We start from the raw sequence: 18843 nt of genomic DNA, 5'->3' as shown, positions 1-18843 counted from the left end.
ACATTTCCATTACATTTCCTTTTATTATCTGAATATGCATATGCATGCAATGCAGATAAATAATACATGTTTATCACATATAAAGCTAAGTGGTTATAAGTGTTACTGAGAAAGCGTTTTGTACAGGGGGTCAAGGCTGTCAAGGTTAAAAACCCCTTATGTGGGCAAGGAATGAGAATAAAGTGGACATTTGGCAAAGAACAATACCTCAATGTCAGGGACTCAATTTCAATGTTTTATTCTTTAGCCATATGAAAAAGCTTCATTTTAAAAACTAACATAAGAAGTAATATGAAGTAGCTCTTGCTACATTGCATGCAAAACGGTAGTGCACAGCATCATCTTCTAGCTGTCACTGAGTGTAACAGTAAAGAGGGGGAGAGAAAACAACTAATATACATTATCATACAATACATAATTAATAACATGGTTTAGGGTACTGCTAGTATAGTGGATCAAACAATTAAGATACCTAAAGCTCATAAATGCATAAAATATTAAGTGATAAAATATGAGCTGCGACTATAATGCTCACACTATAAACTGTAAGCGTTCCCTCTCTTCAGTGACTCTGTCTGCAATGCCCACAGTCATTCACACATCAGTTTAAACAGCATGTGGAAAATACTCGGCCCTTCTTAGGAAAGTACAGTAGAAAATAGTCAGCTGATCTTATTTTTATTAGGTCGCTGCAGATCTAGATTTCAATCTCTGAATTACATTCACCATATTTTATAAACACGTTAATTATGTTTTGGGAATATTCATCATTATGGTTAAATTAAAATCATCTGTCCCCCTTTTGCCAATCACCTTCTGGAATTAGGGGCATGTAGGAGGCGTCCACTGTGGTGTCCGTCCATTAAACGGCTGGCAGGATGAAGCTCCTCTGGCCTCGGACTGAGCGAGAAGGGTGTCTGTCTCTGTGGGCTCTGAGTTTGGACTCTCTTCTGAAAAGCTGGATGGGACACGCAGCCCAAGAACTTCCTGTACTTTCACAGACAGCTCCTGAGAACAGAGCAGTCAGAAAGCATTATGAACACGGTTCTTTTTCATAGCCTATCAGCAGTCATATCTGTCCCATCTCACCTTGCAGTTTGTCAGCTGCAAATAAATAGCCTCTGCTCCACAGAGTATTGACTGCAGATCCAGCTTCATGGTCAGCTCATTAATGTGCTGGAAACACACACACGCACACACACACGCACACACGCACGCACACACACACACACACACACACACACACACACACATAGAGTCAACTGACTTACTGTGCATGTCATTTTCCTGGTTCTACTTTATATTTTCATGGGCTTAAACAATTCTATGCTTACCTTCAGTATAGAGTTAAAATCATGATTTGAGCCAATCAGCTCCCCTTTTTGTGACTGAAGAATGGAGCAGGCCATAAGTAAGTGGAAGTTTTCACAAGGCAGACGGGTCCACAGAATCTGCAAAACATTGGTGTTGATATTGTTCAATAAAACTACTAAAATAATTTCCTTTAATTGAAATAAAGTTGAAATCAAATAACATATAAATAGTAGATGAAAAACTTAAACTTAATTAGAAAATTTGCCAATGGCATCTAACTGAAATAAAATTAGTTGAAGTACTAAAACTACTGAGACTAAAACTGAGATAAAAAAAAATTCAATCTAAATAGAAATCTAAAAAAAAATCTAAAACTGAAACGAAAATAAATAATCTAAAAAAAAATCGAATACTACAGAAACTAAAACTGAAATAAAAATAAATTAAATCTAAACAGAAATATTAAAAAATCTAAAACTAATAAAAATGACAAGCACAAAATTGCTTACATATAAAATAAAATTAAAATTAAAACTAAAAACAAGAAACTTTATACCCAGAGCTTTATATATATATATATATATATAATGTAAACAATACTAAAATAACACTGATGAGAAGAGGTTTTAATATTTAATAAATGAATATAACAAATTAATATTAAAAATCAAAACTGTTGTGGTGCTTTTGTGTATGAAAATGCATATTCCTTTAAAGTTATTTAAACTACAGAATATAACAGAAAACTACTGTAAGTTCACATGCTGTATGTGCTTAACATATTTGAGACAGCATATTTTGCTAAAATATATGAATTCAAATGAATTATAAACATATTATATTTGATATATTATTAATGATGATGAAAGTCATAGAAAAAAATACAAATAACCTCCCACTTACCTCCCAAAGACTCAAGATGTCTTCAAAAGAGAATTCTCTCTTAAACCAAATCAGCAACCAACGGAAACAGAAACAAAGTGAACCACTGTCCTGAGAGTCTAAGAGAGATAAAAACAAAACAAGCAAACAAACAACTTTTTTTTTAACCAGCGGTGCAACTGTGCATTAGCCAATAGAAAAAAAACACATATAGAAGGTAGAGGTTTATAGAGAATGTGTGTTTGTGTTTACCCAGGTAGTCACACAGCTCTGGATCAAGTGCTCTCAGTAGGAGGCTGAGCTGAAGCAGCTGCTGTTTCATGGCCTCTTGAGACTCTTCAAAGTTTTGGTGCTAGAGAAAGATAAAGGCTTTATATCCAGAGCTAACACATCGATTGAACAACACAATCAGAAAACAAGTGTGTTTACTGACCACTAAATCCATAAAGCCTGTCAAACACCAGAAGGACTCCACCTCATTCTGGGTAACAAAGAGGAGAGGAGACAGAAGATCACTCATCCCCTGGACATAACCTAAAGAGCAAAGTGAGAGAGAAAGAGAGAGAGAGAGAGAGAGAGAGAGAGAGAGAACGAGAGCTATAAGAGACATAACAGCATTCTCTAGTGGTCGGTAGCTGGAATTAAAATGCCATAACGGAAATGCACATACCCAGATCGAAGTTATACATGCAGTACGTCATCAGTACGTCATGGAGCAGCGCAAGTCCTGGGTTCTCATTCCCAGAAAAGAAGGAATTGTGTCTGTCTGTTCGATTCACATCCCGTTCTGTCCAATCAAAGAGCAGGAGCAAATCAGATGTAGAAAGTGACTGGCTACACTTGCTGTAGGATCTATGACACAGCTGAACGTACCTATGAGGCTACGGTTTCCTCGGAAGAGAGAGTTCTTCATCTCCTGCTCTTCACTAACTGACTTCCACTGAACCTTCATCCTGAAATACTCATCCCTGAAGAGAAAAATAACAAATGTAATTCAAGCTGACGATCAGGGGTTTTAGAAAGGAAAGAGGCAGGGTAGACACATTGTTGGCCTTATCATTCGGGTTTATGTATATGAATTAAGTAGTCGTATATATGGTAGATTAGAACTTAGAAAACGTAAGTATAATTGCTGTTATCATTCAAAATTTGAGGTCAGTAAGCTTTTATTCATCAAAGATGCATTAAATGAACCAAAAGTGACATATAGAATGTTACCAAAAAATCATTTCAAATGAATTCTGTTATTTTTATCCTTAAAAGGTTTCACTGTTTCCACAAAAATATTACATAGTACAACTGTTCTCAACATTGACAATACTAAAAATGTTTCTTGAGAAGCAAATCATCATATTAGATGATTTCTGAAGGATTATGTGACACTGAAGACTGGAGTAATGATGCTGAAAATTCAGCTTTGCCATCACAGGAATAAATGACATTTTAAAATGATATTATATATAAATTATATATTATAAATTACATTACAATAGAAAACAGTTATTTTAAATGGTCATAATATTTCACAATATTACTGTTTTTACTGCATTTTTGTTCAAATAAATGTAGCCTCGGTGAGCATAAGAGAGTTCTTTAAAAAAAAAAAAAAAACATTTAAAAAAATCTTACTGACCCCAAACTTTTTGACAGCAGTACATATACTGTGCTAAGCTAAGGTCTAAAGAGAAAAATGACACAGGAACCCTGTTGCTTTTTTTGTTTTGTTGCTATTTCTGACACACAATGCCACTCTCACACTACACATCATGTTCTCACACAGTAAAAAATACATCGCTGAGCAAAGAGGAAACTGAAAACACGCCGACAGACAAGACAGAGCAGGTTACTTTTGCTATGAAACAAGGTCTTAGCTTTCAAATTTGTAAATTTTTTGAGGAATTCAAACAATAAATACAGTTTTGTGGCTCTTTAATGTGTCGTGACAGATCGCTGTACAGGCACATGAACTGATTATCTTTTCATATTTACATATTTAAAGCATAAAATAAACATGAATGAACATCAGAAAGTATTTGATTTCAACAGCGGAGAGATGTCAATACACAGCATTTTTAAAGTTTAAGTCCACCGAAGTTAATCTACTATCCTGTCTGGTTTGTTTGCCGATAAAATAGGCGGATTCGGCATTATGATTGGTCAGATCACCTGTCAATCAAACTCTTTGCGAATGGTCAGTTGCTATTATCATTCATCCGTTTGAGGTCGGCAAGCTTTTATTCAGCAAAGATGCATTGAATTAATCAAAAGTGACAGTAAAGGCATACAGAATGTTACAAAAAATAATTTCAAATGAATTCTGTTATTTTTTTATCCTAAAAATGTTTCACTGTTTACACAAAAATAGTATGTAGCACAACTATTTTCAACATTGATAATAATAAAAATGCTTCTTGAGCAGCATATCAGCATATTAGAAGGATTTCTGAAGGATCATGTGACATTGAGGACTGCAGTAATGATGCTGAAAATTCAGCTTTGCCATCACAGGAACAAAATACATTTTAAAATATATTACCACAGAAAACATGTATTATAAATGTCATAATATTACTGTTTTTACTGCATTTTTGTTCAAATAAATGCAGCTTCTGTGAGAATAAGAGACTTGTTTTACAAAAAAACAAACAAAAAAAACACTTTAAAAATCTCACTGACCTCAACATTTTTGACAGCAGTACATATCCTGTGCTAAGCTTAGGTCTAAAGAGATATACTGAATACTCACACAGGAAACCACAACAGCTGCAAATGGTTAACTGGGTTGAGGGAACAAGTACACTATCATTTTTGACACCTTTGTGGTTTGCGTTAAAACAAAATGTGTTTAGCTCACGTTTTCACCCGAAGGATGTCCTCTCTCTCTTTGGCTGTGCTGTTCCACGGGTAGAACCCCAGTAAGAACTTCCACACCTCCTTCCGCAGAGATGGAACAATGCCCTAGAAAAAGCAGGAAAGATTTGAATCAATGGTAACGTCATTGGTTTGTGGCATGTAAACAGGATTAGGAAAATATCACTGAAACCTAGACGAACCCCTCTAAACACCAGCTTCTTGACCTTCTGTGGATCAGTGACACGGCCCTCTGGATCCAAAAACTGATCCCAGTTATCCAAAGGCTTTCCTCTTTTGACCTCCGGTCTGGGGCCGAGCTCTGCCCCCTGGTGGAATACACAATCTCTTTTTAAGTTTATGCACAATCGGCATTTATACACAAACAGCCAGGACTCTATATAACTCACGCAGGTAATGAGCTCAAAGCCTGGCTCCTCATCAGCTGAGTGTGGGAAATGGGCATCTTGTGGTGAGCGGTTACCGAGGGGCGACTCTGGATGTCTAAGAGCTCCCCGGAAGAAGTTAGTCACTTTGGAGAAGCCCCCAAATGTGGTCGCGTAAGGGTCCTGAATGAACCTCTGTAGACATGACCAATCACATGGCATGTTTACAGGACCTTGTTTATGGCTTTAACCACATTAAAACACAACATATATGACTTACAGACACTAGATCTGCACTGGTATCATCAAAGAGGTGCAGCTCATCAAACGACTGTGATAGGGCCCCAGAATCATGCGGGTATGCCAGGAAGAGCCTACCATCCATGGGAGACCTTATAGCAGAATGTGTCACATATAGGTACTAAAATGCAAAAGAGTTGGTTGAAAAAGATCAATCAGCATGCCACTCACGGGGCCAGTCTGATGTAACGCTGCATGGCTTTTAGCAGCTCTCTAGTGCCCCCTCGATGGAAGTGCAGGGGAGGGAGAGGATCGCCCCCTCTGGTGGTCATCACCAAGAAGTTCCTGCCCAGAGAGAAGCGAGCCCTCCGGAGAGAGTACAGCTCTGAAAGGGGCAGGGAGAAGCCCCACTGACCTGCCAAAAGACATAAACGTACGTGAGCATGTAGAGTATGTAAATGTAAGCGCACTTCATCTGAGAAGCAGCAGTTTGGCGCAGTACCTGTTTCTCTGACTGGTGGATGCTCTTGCCGTCTTTCCTGCTTGACTGTACTGATGACGGCCCAGTCTGGCTCATAGCCTGGGTCAAACTTAGTTTCCTCTTCCCCTCCTTCCCCATCCTTTCAGGAAACAGAATATAAGAGAGGAACAGAAGTTTAGGAAACAGGACACCATTCAAAAGTTGGGAGTTGGTAAGATTTTTAATGTTTTAATGTTCTTGCATTCAACAAGGCTGCATTTATTTGCTCGAAAATACAGTAAACACTAATACTGCAAAATATTATTACAACTGTATTCTATTGTAATATATTTTAAAATGTAATTTATTCATGTGACAGCATAGCTGAATTTTCACCAGTCATTACTCCAAACTTCAGTGTCGCATGATCCTTCAGAAATCATTCTGATGATCAATTATCAGTATTTTTGTAGACTCCGTGATACATTTTTTAGGATGCTTTGATGAATATAAAAACATTTATTTGAAATTGAAAACTTTTGTATCATTTTAAATCTTTTTACTGTCACTTGATTAAAAACTAAAAAAAAAAAAAAAAAGAGTATTAATCTCTTAAAAAAAAAAAAACTCCCTGACTCCAAACTTTTGAATGCTAATGTACATGTTAACCATTTCTCAGAGATTTGACCATTTACATTACATTTATATATCCAAAGCAACTTACAAATAAGGACAATAGAAGCACTCAAAACCAACAAAAGAACAGTAACATGTTACTGCTATGACAAGTCCCAGTTAGGCTAATGCAAAAGAATAGCAAAATAATACAGAATGCTGTTAGATCAGTGGTCGCCAACCCGTCGATCGCGATCGACTGGTAGATCTTTATTACTGTCCCAGTAGATCCCGAAAAAAAAACAGTAAAATGAGTACAAAAATGCATTACATTTATGGGGTTATATTAATGTATCACTGAAGGGAACTGTCTTGAGAAAAGTTTCGATGGCAATGGCATTTTCTTCTCCTCCGTATAAAGCGCAACTCTGCTTTGTTTACAGCGGTAACCAAGGAAACGCTATATTGCGGTCGGTTCATAAGCAGTGTTGCCAAGTCTGTGGTTTTCCCGCGGAATTGGGCTACTTTAACACGGTTGCCACGGGTTGTTGTTCATGTCCGCGGGTTGAAGCGACCCCAATAACGTGATATTTAGTCCCTGGAATGTGAATTTGTTATAAAGCAAATAGCCAATAAATAAATTTGCTTAAAAAACAGTATCAGTATCAGAATCCAATTTGCTAGTTAAAAAAAAAAAAAGAAAGAAAGAAAAGAAAATCTGAATTCTGAATCAGCTATGATCGGCGCATCACTAATTAAAATACTAAGTAAAAGGCCTCAAATTTGAAGTACAATCTGGGATGTCTTTTTCTATCAATTCTTCAATAGGTAGATCTTGTCTTTCATAAAGGCAGAGGTCAGGGATCTTGGGCCTAAAAAGGTTGGTGACCACTGTGTTAGAGGGTAAAAAAAACATTTTTAAATAAGAAGAAAACAAGTAGTTAGAATAAAAAAAAAAAGAATAGAGAGTGCAAGTGTTAGAGGGTCAGGTATTTTTAATAAATAAAAAGAAAACAAGTGGATAAAATAGAAATAGAACAGAGAGTGCTAGTGTTGAATGGTCATGTGTAGATGAAAGAGGTGTGATTTTAGCCTTTTCTTGAAGATGGCTAAGGACTCAGCTGCTCAGATTGAGTTGTGCAGGTCATGACTTGCCAAAGTATTTTTTATAGAGATGTATGGTTTTATTGTATGTGTGTAAATATCTTCAGTATGACAAAACGTTTTAATTTCTATAAATTTTCAATGACCTTTATTTCCACGACTTTGCAAATCACAATTTACAAATTTCCCAAAACAAGTTTTTTTCCTTTGAGCATGTTAAGTTCAATATAGGTTTTAAATGAATATGTGACAAGTGACCTTTGAACTTTGAAGAGCAAACTGAGTGTTCAAGTCCTTCTCTTACCAACCTTTTTGGCGTAGAAGACAGCAGGAGCATTTCTCACATCCTCCTCAACAGGGCTCCACTCCAGTGCCGGCTCTCCATCCTGAAAGAGTTTATTTTGTAAATGGTGTTAACAGACAGAATAATTATTTACTAACACATAACCTCATTAATAATATATTAGCACATCAAAGTGCTTAATAATAAAATATGTTAATCCTGATACAGTCTGTTGATCATACCCGCTCAACTATCCGGATGAAGCCGGGGATGGTTGTGTCCTGATTGCTTCTTTTGGCATTGGTGTGGAGGTAAACACCCTCCTTCTCGAAGATCAGCTGATGAATGACATAATATATCACACTTTTTACAACAGCACCAAATGTCAACAAAACTACAGAGGAATCATTTGAAACAAGATGTCAATACATAACGATTATCCTTCAGCATTAAATAGATATAATGAATTTAAATGTTTGTTTTTTCTAAAAACCCAACAATAAAACTAATTGCAGCTTTAATACTATAGTGGACAATTCCTGATATACCACAATAGATTAATAATTCAGCGGCTTACAAATAATGACTTTCAGAAGTTAGATTAGCAACTGATAATCACATGGAGGAAGCGGTAATGACAATCTAGCTGCTAGTTTTCTATAATCTATAACACTTCATTACGTTATGACCAAAGCTCTCCAGTTAACTGGTTTGACCAGTGACACCGTTCAATAAAAACCTCCTTGCTGAAGGAGTTACCCAACGGGTGACAGAGGTATTTGAAACACCAGTCCATCATAGAGACATGACAGTGACTAAACCATCAGGCTTGAACGACATGTCAGTCACCAGCCTGGGCTATCGCTAACTAGCTTCAGCAGCTATGGAAAAACGGTCTTTTCCTGAGACATTAAATACGTAAACAGGTAAAAATGCATGTATAGCTTTGTGTGATGTCATGTCAAATATGACATCGTCAATCTAAACGTAAGGTTACTGACAAACACTATCGCTACTCACCTTGTGACTCTCCGGCTTCGCCTCCATTCCTCCTCCTGTTTGACCAAAACAATCACACTTCCGTTTTTCCTGGATGACACCGCCCACCTCCGCAGCAGCCAATCAGAAACTAATAAAGCATGACGTTGTCTTTATCATGTTATTTTGAAGATGGTGATAATGAGTATGATGTTCTTAGCATATATTTGTTGATTTTTACATAATATAATGACCTGTAATACAAAACAAAATATAAATTCTTTGTTTAAAAAAAAAAAAAGTCCTCCCCGCTGTCACCACAGATTCTGTCATAATTTAATATTTTTATGTCGTTTCAAACCCACAAAGTTAAGATTTTTTTTCTTCTTCAGTGAAGCACAAAAAAAAGAGCCAGAATGACAGTCAGCATTTACTTTCATTGCATGGAATTGCATATGCAATGATGACTGAGGCTGTCGTTCTGAAAGACAATTGGGGTGAGTAAAATTATACCACTTTTTTGTTTATTTATTTAATTTTGCTCTTTAAATTCTCTTACAAAACTGTTTACTATGTAAAAGTACAAATAACTATAACTCTTGGAAGTACAAGAAAACCACCTAGAGAAATGTGACCGTTTTTAGTTTGCACCAAAACATTAGCCTGCTGCACATGAAGTCCAGTGAATCATTATGTATCATTTATTATCAGCTTCCTTCAATGTCACACCTGCTCATATTTGTTCTTTCTGAACGTTAGCCGTGACGGCGGCAAATAAATATCAAATCATTAAATCATTATTTAAAACTACAAAAAGGAGACAATAACGGAACTGGAGATGATGGTACGGAGCCCCTAAAGGGACATGGTGGTGGGAAAAAATTCGGGGTGGGAGGAAATTTTTTTTTGCGTTCCTCGCAAAACGCAAATATCTTTTGCGAGAGAACGCAAAAGTTTTGCGAGAGAACGCAAAAAATCTGACAAATATTTTTTCCTCCCACCCCAAATTTTTTCACTCAATCTGATTTTTTTCCACCACCATGTCCCTTTAGGGGCTCCGTATGATGGCATTCTTTCAATCTGCACAAGGACTTGTACCACGGCGGATCAACATTGTTTGTTGCGGGTAACTACTAATGTATAATGCTATGTAGTATAATAAATGATAAGACACTTGTTCTTTGCTTTGTTTTATTTTATATAAGAAGGTGTAACATTAAAATATATTAAAGTGCACATAAACACACACAAAACTCAAGTACATTTGGAGGGAGGGGTTCTTGCAGACCAATCACAGCGCTTGCGGTCTGCGTAGAATTGACGCGCTGTTAGATTTTTGGAGAGGTGCAGGTCAGGCTACGGCGTATGGGTGTGCGTCTATGCGTAAAGGCTACGGCGTAGGTCCGACGCAGAAGTATAAATCAGCCTTACCTCTGAAAATGTGTACGCGCAAGGTGCGTGCGGCCACAGTAATGTTGCCATGTCCGCTTATTTCGCGTATATTGTTTTTGAGATTTGCCTTTACAGATGAATACGTCTAGTCCTTGAATTCTAGATAGAGGTTTTAGGGGCTGTAATGACTTCAGCTGTTCCAACAGGGCTTGTTCCAAGAATGTACCCACGTTTTTTGGGGATTTCATGTGCTTTTCCAGCCCCATGGTGCGTAAATGTGTTCTCCATTACCAAGTGTGTGTGTGTGTGTGCACAGCTGAGAAATGTATTAATTTATCCGTACTATAATCGAGCAGGTTGGACACATTACATATTTTGTAAGAGTAAGACTATCGCTGTTAGTTGCATTTTAGTATTGGTTAATCCAGAAGTTTTTAATATGGACCCCCAAGGCTGCAAAGGAGTGTTGGGGTCTGTGGAAAAGTTTAGGGAAAAACAGTGTAAAACATTAATCAATAAAAAACAATAAATAAATAAAAAATAGAAATAAGATTAAATAAATAAATTGAATATATCAATAAAAATACAAATTTAAATGTACACTAATGGTACAGTTGTGAGTAGAAAATTTTAAAGTAATGTAAAGAAAATAAATATTTTTCTAATATTTTAAATATTAATTTTTCACAGTATAAATTGGGTCTTTATATGTGAAGTATGGAAAATATATACAGTAGATGCCTTTTATATTTTAGGATGGGGTCCCTCGCACAAGGATGGTCATATTTGGGGACCATGGCATCTAAAACAATAAAAACCCTGGGTAAATCTACGTTTTTTGTGTGTGTGTTTTAATCAACCCACACAAAGAATGCATAAAAAAACAAGTCGCTTATTTAGTGCTTGTTTGTCAGACCATTTGCGTGTTTCATTTGCGCAATCTGGCAACCCTGATCTGCTCCTACTGTAAACAGCGCTTTGCGCGTCGCTGCGCTGGAGTCTAGGGGAGAGACAGGCACGGGTAACAGGCTCCTAACAACGAGGGTTTAATAAAGTTTGGAAGTAAAGGACGATTGTGACAGAGGCGGGAGGATATAACGAGGGTAAGTCAGTCACTTGCCTTTCTTTTCTCGAATCATCCCGATGCTGTTTTAATTGTGCAAAAAGATGAAATAGATTTTAGCTGCATTGCTAACGCTGGAGCGCACTGGCCTGTGTGTTTCACTTGGCCACTCGCTAATGAACTGATCAACAAGCTCTAAAGCAGTTAATGTCGTAATGCAAATACCACGCTGTTTAGCCGCTGATTTTGCCAACTACATATTAAAGCTGACAGTGACAAACAAACAAACAAAAGCAGCAGAAATCATGGCTGGTTGTTCTTCGTGTTGCCCCGAAAATGCGAGAAACGGACAGATCCGCTGCATGCAACTGCACAACAGGCCTCGAAAATGATTTTTACCGTTTGACAAAGCCTGGCCCTCATTTAAACGAGAACGTCCCAAACAAACGTGTACGTGTGCTACACGTGCGGGGGAATGGAGGCGTAACTTACCCTTCAAAGTGAGTGGGGGGTTTGTTGCACAGCAGTTGATGAGCTTGTTGATTACTCAAACTAGTTTTTAAGCTGTTCTACAGTTCCAAATGTGACCCTGGACTACAAAACCAGTCATGATGTCAATTTTTATAAAAAAAATACAAAAAGCTGAATAAATAAGCTTTCCATTGATGTATGGTTTGTTAGGATAGGACAATATTTGGTCGAGATACAACTATTTGAAAATCTGGAATCTGCGGGTGCAAAAAAATCTAAATATTGAGAAAATTGCCTTTAAAGTTGTCCAAATTAAGTTCTTAGCAATGCATATTATTACTCTAAAATTAAGTTTTGATATATTTACAGTAGGAAATTTACAAAATATCTTCATGGAACATGATCTTTACTTAATTTACTAATGATTTTTGGCATAATTTTGACCCATACAGTGTATTGTTGGCTATTGCTACAAATGCTACTTATGACTGGTTTTGTGGTCCAGGGTCACAAATCAAAATGCTTGTTCATTTTGCCTAAATAAGCTCGATAGTGTGCTCTTGATATATATTTATGCATATTATGTTTTCTTTTCTAGGTAACATCAGCAAGTGGTGGCATCCTCCCATCTCTCCCCTAGTTCTCTCCTGCACACAGACACCGTCACCCATTTCAATTGTGCCTCTTCTAACAGTACCATCAGCATGAACTAAACCAAGTTCTCATTACCAAAGAGTGCTAACCACAAAACGCATTTCATAAACACAGACAGACACATACACACACACACACACACACACACACACACACACACACACACACCAGCATTTCAACATTCCAAAAGAACAAATTCCGAAAACAGTTCAACAGAGCCATAGGTTGTTGCATAAACACATCATGGCCTCTGTCACCAAATCCTCTAACCCCGAGATCCCCGATAATCACAAGGAGAGCTGGCTGGTGCTGCTTGCTGCCGCTGAGGCTTACAGTCAGACGTCTGGTTGTGATTTGGCCATTCTGACCACCTATAAGAAGTTCCGTCCTTCCGGGGTCGAGGTGGAAGGAACGAGGAATCACGAAGGGGGTGGAACTCGGGTGCAGCAGTTTGATTATGCATATCATGTTTGGGGACCGGGGGCCCTAGCGGAGTCGTCACTGCGATACATGGATGACATCGCAGTTCTGCACTCCACCACTGTACTGACGGCTCAGAGACACACGCGTCTGAATGCAGAGCAAGGAGGAGCCAAACTGGGCATGGTTGTGCCATCTGACAGGCTGGTGAGTGCTGTTTTTTTTTATTTTTAAGCATTTTTGAGTGCAACGCCTTGTGATTTACTGTGTCCTCTTTCTAAAGAGCTTGACTGGAGATCGAGTCGGGACTGTTAGTCCCAACATGAGGCTCTATTCTCAGAGCTACCCGTCGATCTACAGCTCGGCCGCTGCTATTGGCCAACCAGGCAGTCAGCATGGGAACGGAGAGTGTGACCGGGAGAAAGCGGTGATGGAGGAATGTGAGAAGGCAAGAGAAAGAACGGAAATTGTGGACTTGGAGGAAGAGGAAGAGGAGGAGGAAGAGGAAGAGGATTTGGATGGGAGGAGACGTAACTTGAATGAATCGGCAGGTAAATGCACCTATTTTTTGGTTTTCAGATAAGAAGGGGTTTGTCATTGCAGATCTCAAATTCAAACTGAATGGATCTGTCTTTCTTTCTCAGGTGTCTTTTCAATGGATGAGGATTCTCTGTCCCGGGACTGCGAGCCCTTCTTCGAGTCTGACGGGGAGGAGGAGAGCACTGATGGTGAATTATTGTTATTTTTTTTTTATTGATATATTTTAAATAGGGCTGTCAGTTTAATGCAGGGGTGTCCAAACTTTTCCTAAAGGGGGCCAGATGTGGAAACACTGTGGGGCCGGATGCTTCTACATACATACATATATATATATATATATATATATGTGTGATATATTTTGTTTTTAAAGCTTTAATAATTATAACATAGAATGGCTTTATGGTATTTAATCTATTAACAACACATGAAAGCACAAACTACATAAAAAATGTCTGTAATTTGGCCTATATTTTATAACTCCCTTACATTACATTAAAGTGGCCTATATGTCTACATTAATGATATAAGAGTCTGTATAAATATGCAACATTTCTGCCACAATACCACAGTTACGGTTACTACAGTAAATCAAAATGTTGGTGATTTGTGGATTGAAAAGTATTCTTACTGCATTGTTGTCGCACAATGTTTTTCCTATTTTCCGTGTTAGTGTTGTTGAGAATGTCAGCGCTGTTTCAGAAGACAGCTGCGGGCCGCTTAAAATTCATCCACGGGCCGCATTTTGCCCGCGGGCCGTAGTTTGGACACCCCTGGTTTAATGTGTTAACTTAATTAATTAGTTATGAAAAAATAACGCGATTAAAATATTTTGACGCAGTTAAGGCACTGGCCCCGCCCCCAGACCTGTACATCATCTTACGTTTCATACAGCTGAATATTGACAAATATGATGCAGCGCAACAACTCCATAAACGCAATTAGGCCTCAAAATTCAAGATTATACAAATTCAAGGCAAAAATGCTCCTGTATGAGTTTTTGTCTCATATTTATATCACATGATAAGAGATATCACATGAGCAGCAAGAGCAGTATCACACGAGTGCTGTTTTTGTCCCGAATATCACGAGTGCAAATGTGATTTTTATACAACAGTTCAGTAAATAAGATGTTAATATTGTGTTATATTTTAAACACTATTGTCTGTTTTTGCTCAGTTTTGCCAACAAAAATATTGCCTATAAAGCCACAGCAGAACTGTTGTGTGTCTCCGAGCAACACAGCGGTATTTAGTTTCTGAATGAATCTGCGTTTTGAACGAATCTTGTGATTCAAAGCCCTATTCATAAAGAGAGAGAGCCGTTTACTTAATTCCTGAATGAATCAGCCGTTTGAATCGAATGAATGACTCATAAAGACATTTACTGCCACCTGCTGGCATTTTTAATTTCTTATTTAGAGTATTATTTCATTAAAAAAAAAAAAGGGAAAAAATGCAACAAAAAAAAAAAAAATATTTTAAGGAATAGTTCACCCAAAAAATGTTAATTATGTAATTTACTCAAACCTGAATGACTTAGGCTACTTTCTTTTGTGGAGCATAAATTATTAAAATTCTGGTAAATGCCAAAAATTACTTAAATGTTATTGCCTATTTTTTCACATTTAGGCATCACAGCATTATAATGTGCAGCATGAAAAATAGATAACACGTGTTATTTATAGATAACATATTATTCAAGTGATATATATAATTTTAAGTGGCTGTTAGATGATGTTGAATTGTAAAAAAAAACATGGGGAAATTAGCATTTATAAAAATCCAATTTCAGCTGATACAGTTCACCACTGTTCAAAATACTTTAATTTGGCAAAGACACATTATATGGAATCAAAAGTGACAGTAAAAAACATTTGAAATGTTACAAAAGATTTCTGTTTCAAATAAATGTTGTAATTTTGAACCTTTTGAACCTTAATTTTGAAAAAATAAAGTATCACGGTTTTTAAAATGTTAGGCAGCACAGCTGTTTTTGATTGATAATGATAAGAAATGTTTCTTGAGCAGCAAATCATATTATAATGATTTTTGAAGGATCATGTGACACTGAAGACTACAGTAATAACTGCTGAAAAATCAGCTTTGCATCACAGAAATAAATTACAGTTAAAATATATATTAAAATATAGGTATTTTGAATGGTTATAACACGTAACTAGTATTGTTTTACTGTATTTTTGATCAAATAAATGCAGCGTTGGTGAGCATAAGATACTATTTTCAAAAACATTTTAAAAATCTTTCTGACTCCTAACCAGCTGATAACCGATATGGTACCAATATAATATGCATTCCTATTTTTTAAAATCCTTATTCAGCAATTCAGTTTCAAACACAGTGACTGTTCAAAGAGATTATTATCTGAATTATGACACCGTAGCATCAGTGTGTTTTTATTGCTGTCGTTCATGTATTTATATCTGTTTTATTGCGGCCAGGCTCTCTGAGTGAGGAAGCACCTCCCCCTCCGCGTGGCTTGGCCATGGGTCACCTGGTGTCTCGCTCTTCTAACCCCATGGCAATGGCTTGTTCACTGCCCGTGTCTATACCAGTGTGGGGCTACAGGAACAACCATGCCCGTCAGGGCGACTCCCACAGTGGAGAACGGGTCAGTTACTCATCCGCTTCATGCATGCCCTCATCCACATACCCCCCTACAACAGCTTCATTCAAATTCTTTTTTTTTTTGCAGATTATGTATGCACTTTTAATACAAAGGATGTGTAAAATTGTAGATGGCAAAATTATGCCACCTACTAGATTACGCATTTGGACCAAAATTGTATTTATCATTCATTGATGAGACAATTTCATAATTAATGTGTCGCGACACCATTTTTGAACAGTTTCATACGAAATGGAGGAAAGGGCCAAAGGAAATACAGATTGTCAATATAAATACATACTTTTTAAAAAGTTTTGGATTGGCAAGTTTTTTTTTATTTTATTTATTTTATTTTTTTTATAATGTTTTTGAAAGAAATCTCTCATGTTTTTCAAGGCTGCATTTAAAAAATAAAAAATATAGTAAAAACAGTAATATTGTGAAATATTATTACAATTATTAAAATAACTGTTTGTGAAATGTTTTTAAAACAGTTGTACTTACTCAGTTTGTGATGTTGTATACTGTAGTATAAGATTTATAAAAGGTTCATGATGATTAAAAATGCTCCAAAGTAAAGAAATATATTGAGTGCTAGATATTTTTGTGATAATATTTCAATGTATTGTGATAATTTTACCTCAAAAGACTGAGCCACAACCAGTAATTTCCACTGGAAAATGACTCTAAAACTATACTGTTTCTTTTTGGAAAATCTATACTCTAAACATAAATAGCTGCAATATTATCGTACTGCATTATTGACACAGTTATCGATACAAGATTTTGTTGCCAAGTCTTTTCTGATTAACACCCTCACTACCATTGTGACAAAATCCACTTACATATAATGAGTTTTTGTAGAATAAAGCAATAAGCCCTGTGAAGCCGTAGTTTACAGTCTTTTCTGATTAACACCCTCACTACCATTGTGACAAAATCCACTTACATATAATGAGTTTTTGTAGAATAAAGCAATAAGCCCTGTGAAGCCGTGGTTTACAGTGAATTTATAACAGCTAAGGGGGTTTTAGGCACTCCGCTTCGCGTCGACAACAACGCCCCTTAGCTGTTATAAATTCACTGTAAACCACGGCTTCACGGGGCTTATTGCTTTTATAAAACGGTTATTTCATATACGTAGTACGGTTTCCAAAATAAAACAGAGCAAATAACGTGTAATGATATTAATAAAAACAGTATTCTTCCACCAAACAATGTAGTTCCTCAGAATCAGTTGTGGTTGCAACAAAGTTGCAACTCGCAAATGTAAACAAAGGTGTATGTTTGTAGAGTAATTTACAACAGTTTCGAACATGGCTCAGCCAATCAGAATCAAGGACCGGAACTATCCGTTTTATACGAAAAATTGAAGAATAGCAATTAATTACTGTTTTGTCGCATTTAATCACTTTTACACTTGTTTTCAGCTTGATTAAAATGTCTCTTTTATTTTAGGTGGGCTGTACAGACCTGGACCACATAGCTGCCAGTATGAAAGCCCTGCTGGTCCCTGGAGCCACAGACGGAACGGAGATGTTTGGAGCACTGCCACGACCTCGCCTAAACACGGGCGACTTCTCTCTCAAGCATTGAGAGAGGACGAATGTGTGCGTATGTATGTTTGAGCGTGCATGAGAACGAGAGGGTGGGCGAACCGTGAGCTTGTGTGTGTGTGTGTGTGCGAAAGTGATTTGAACAGAACTGGAGAGTTTGATGGATGTTTTTAGCGAAGACATTGCCAAAACTGAAGCTTCTCCCACATATCATTAGTATTTCTATGGCACTGAAAGTGGCGAAACCTTTACCAGCCCTTCACGTCCGCAGCAGAAGGAGGAGAGAGTTGATTCGCATGTCTTAATTTGAGAATTTCTTTTGGCTTTGACCGAATGGTTGTGGCAGACTTTAGTTACGTAGTGCATTTCATTGAGTAACACTAACAGAGCAAACGTACATCATTACGTTACTAATCATACCCAGTGACCGTCCTCTGCAGTGTGGGATTTACTGATAGTATATGAGCCTATTTACATGCTGAGATACTCACACATCCATCACTGGAGGAGCATTGTACATTAGTAGACACTACATGTACTTGGATATATAGACTGCTGTGTTCAGATGTGAATTCAGTAGTGTATATTCCATGGCAATTGACAAAGCTGACTAGATGTTAATGTGAATGCTTGCAAATGTCACTCTCTGCCTGTGTGCACTCACTTTTATTTCAGATACTGTCCTGAAGACTTTCTAAATCAATGCTTTGTAAAGCAATGAATACAGTGAAAGGACAAAACGTTTCGGAAACACGAATGTGTGGGACTTTTCACCCACAAATGACAAGTGCTTCTGCATTATAACGAATTAATGTGCTGATAACTGATACAAATGCAGAAATACGAATTGTTGATTAGTATGGTAACTCAAAACTCGAAAATCTTGAAAATCAAATATGAGGGTTTACAACACTACAGATGTCAACCAGCTATGTGTTCATCATCTTAAACATTTCACAACTGTTCAATGTTTAAGTAAATGCGTTCTGAATAAACAAGTTGTTTGTTGT

General features: G+C 37.1%; 2 protein-coding genes across 2 annotated transcripts; one reads left to right on the top strand and one right to left on the bottom strand.

Annotated features, from left to right (window-relative positions):
* Positions 1–222: 222 nt before the first annotated feature.
* On the bottom strand, positions 223–12108 carry LOC107687627 (TBC1 domain family member 17-like). Its single transcript, XM_016485024.1, has 18 exons — positions 12060–12108; positions 9155–9263; positions 8377–8472; positions 8160–8237; positions 6175–6292; positions 5904–6087; positions 5713–5824; positions 5457–5627; positions 5250–5375; positions 5051–5154; positions 3070–3164; positions 2867–2983; positions 2630–2730; positions 2449–2548; positions 2218–2315; positions 1335–1451; positions 1090–1176; positions 223–1008 (listed from the first exon to the last, which is right to left on the bottom strand). Exons 2-18 carry the CDS (start codon positions 9179–9181, stop codon positions 823–825), a joined length of 1917 nt encoding a protein of 638 aa, XP_016340510.1. The 5' UTR covers positions 9182–9263; positions 12060–12108; the 3' UTR covers positions 223–822.
* akt1s1 (AKT1 substrate 1 (proline-rich)) lies at positions 11449–18841 on the top strand. Its single transcript, XM_016485026.1, has 6 exons — positions 11449–11607; positions 12637–13319; positions 13396–13663; positions 13757–13840; positions 16111–16280; positions 17736–18841. Exons 2-6 carry the CDS (start codon positions 12936–12938, stop codon positions 17871–17873), a joined length of 1044 nt encoding a protein of 347 aa, XP_016340512.1. The 5' UTR covers positions 11449–11607; positions 12637–12935; the 3' UTR covers positions 17874–18841.
* The last annotated feature ends 2 nt before the right edge of the window (positions 18842–18843 follow it).

Source organism: Sinocyclocheilus anshuiensis, unplaced genomic scaffold (genome assembly GCF_001515605.1).
Source record: "Sinocyclocheilus anshuiensis isolate Anshui unplaced genomic scaffold, SAMN03320099.WGS_v1.1 scaffold361, whole genome shotgun sequence".
Taxonomy (NCBI): domain Eukaryota; kingdom Metazoa; phylum Chordata; class Actinopteri; order Cypriniformes; family Cyprinidae; genus Sinocyclocheilus; species Sinocyclocheilus anshuiensis.
The sequence above is the reverse complement of the archived record's forward strand: the minus strand, read 5'-3'. Positions and strand labels throughout refer to the sequence as shown.

Coding starts and splice junctions, on each gene's coding strand:
- akt1s1 (XM_016485026.1), top strand. CDS start 12,936: ATGGCCTCTGTCACCAAATCCTCTAACCCCGAGATCCCCGATAATCAC. Junction 13,664..13,756: donor TAACTTGAATGAATCGGCAG/GTAAATGCACCT, acceptor TTTCTTTCTCAG/GTGTCTTTTCAATGGATGAG. Junction 13,841..16,110: donor GGAGGAGGAGAGCACTGATG/GTGAATTATTGT, acceptor TATTGCGGCCAG/GCTCTCTGAGTGAGGAAGCA.
- LOC107687627 (XM_016485024.1), bottom strand. CDS start 9,181: ATGGAGGCGAAGCCGGAGAGTCACAAG. Junction 8,473..9,154: donor CGAAGCCGGAGAGTCACAAG/GTGAGTAGCGAT, acceptor GTCATTCATCAG/CTGATCTTCGAGAAGGAGGG. Junction 5,825..5,903: donor CGTTACATCAGACTGGCCCC/GTGAGTGGCATG, acceptor TTCTGCTATAAG/GTCTCCCATGGATGGTAGGC.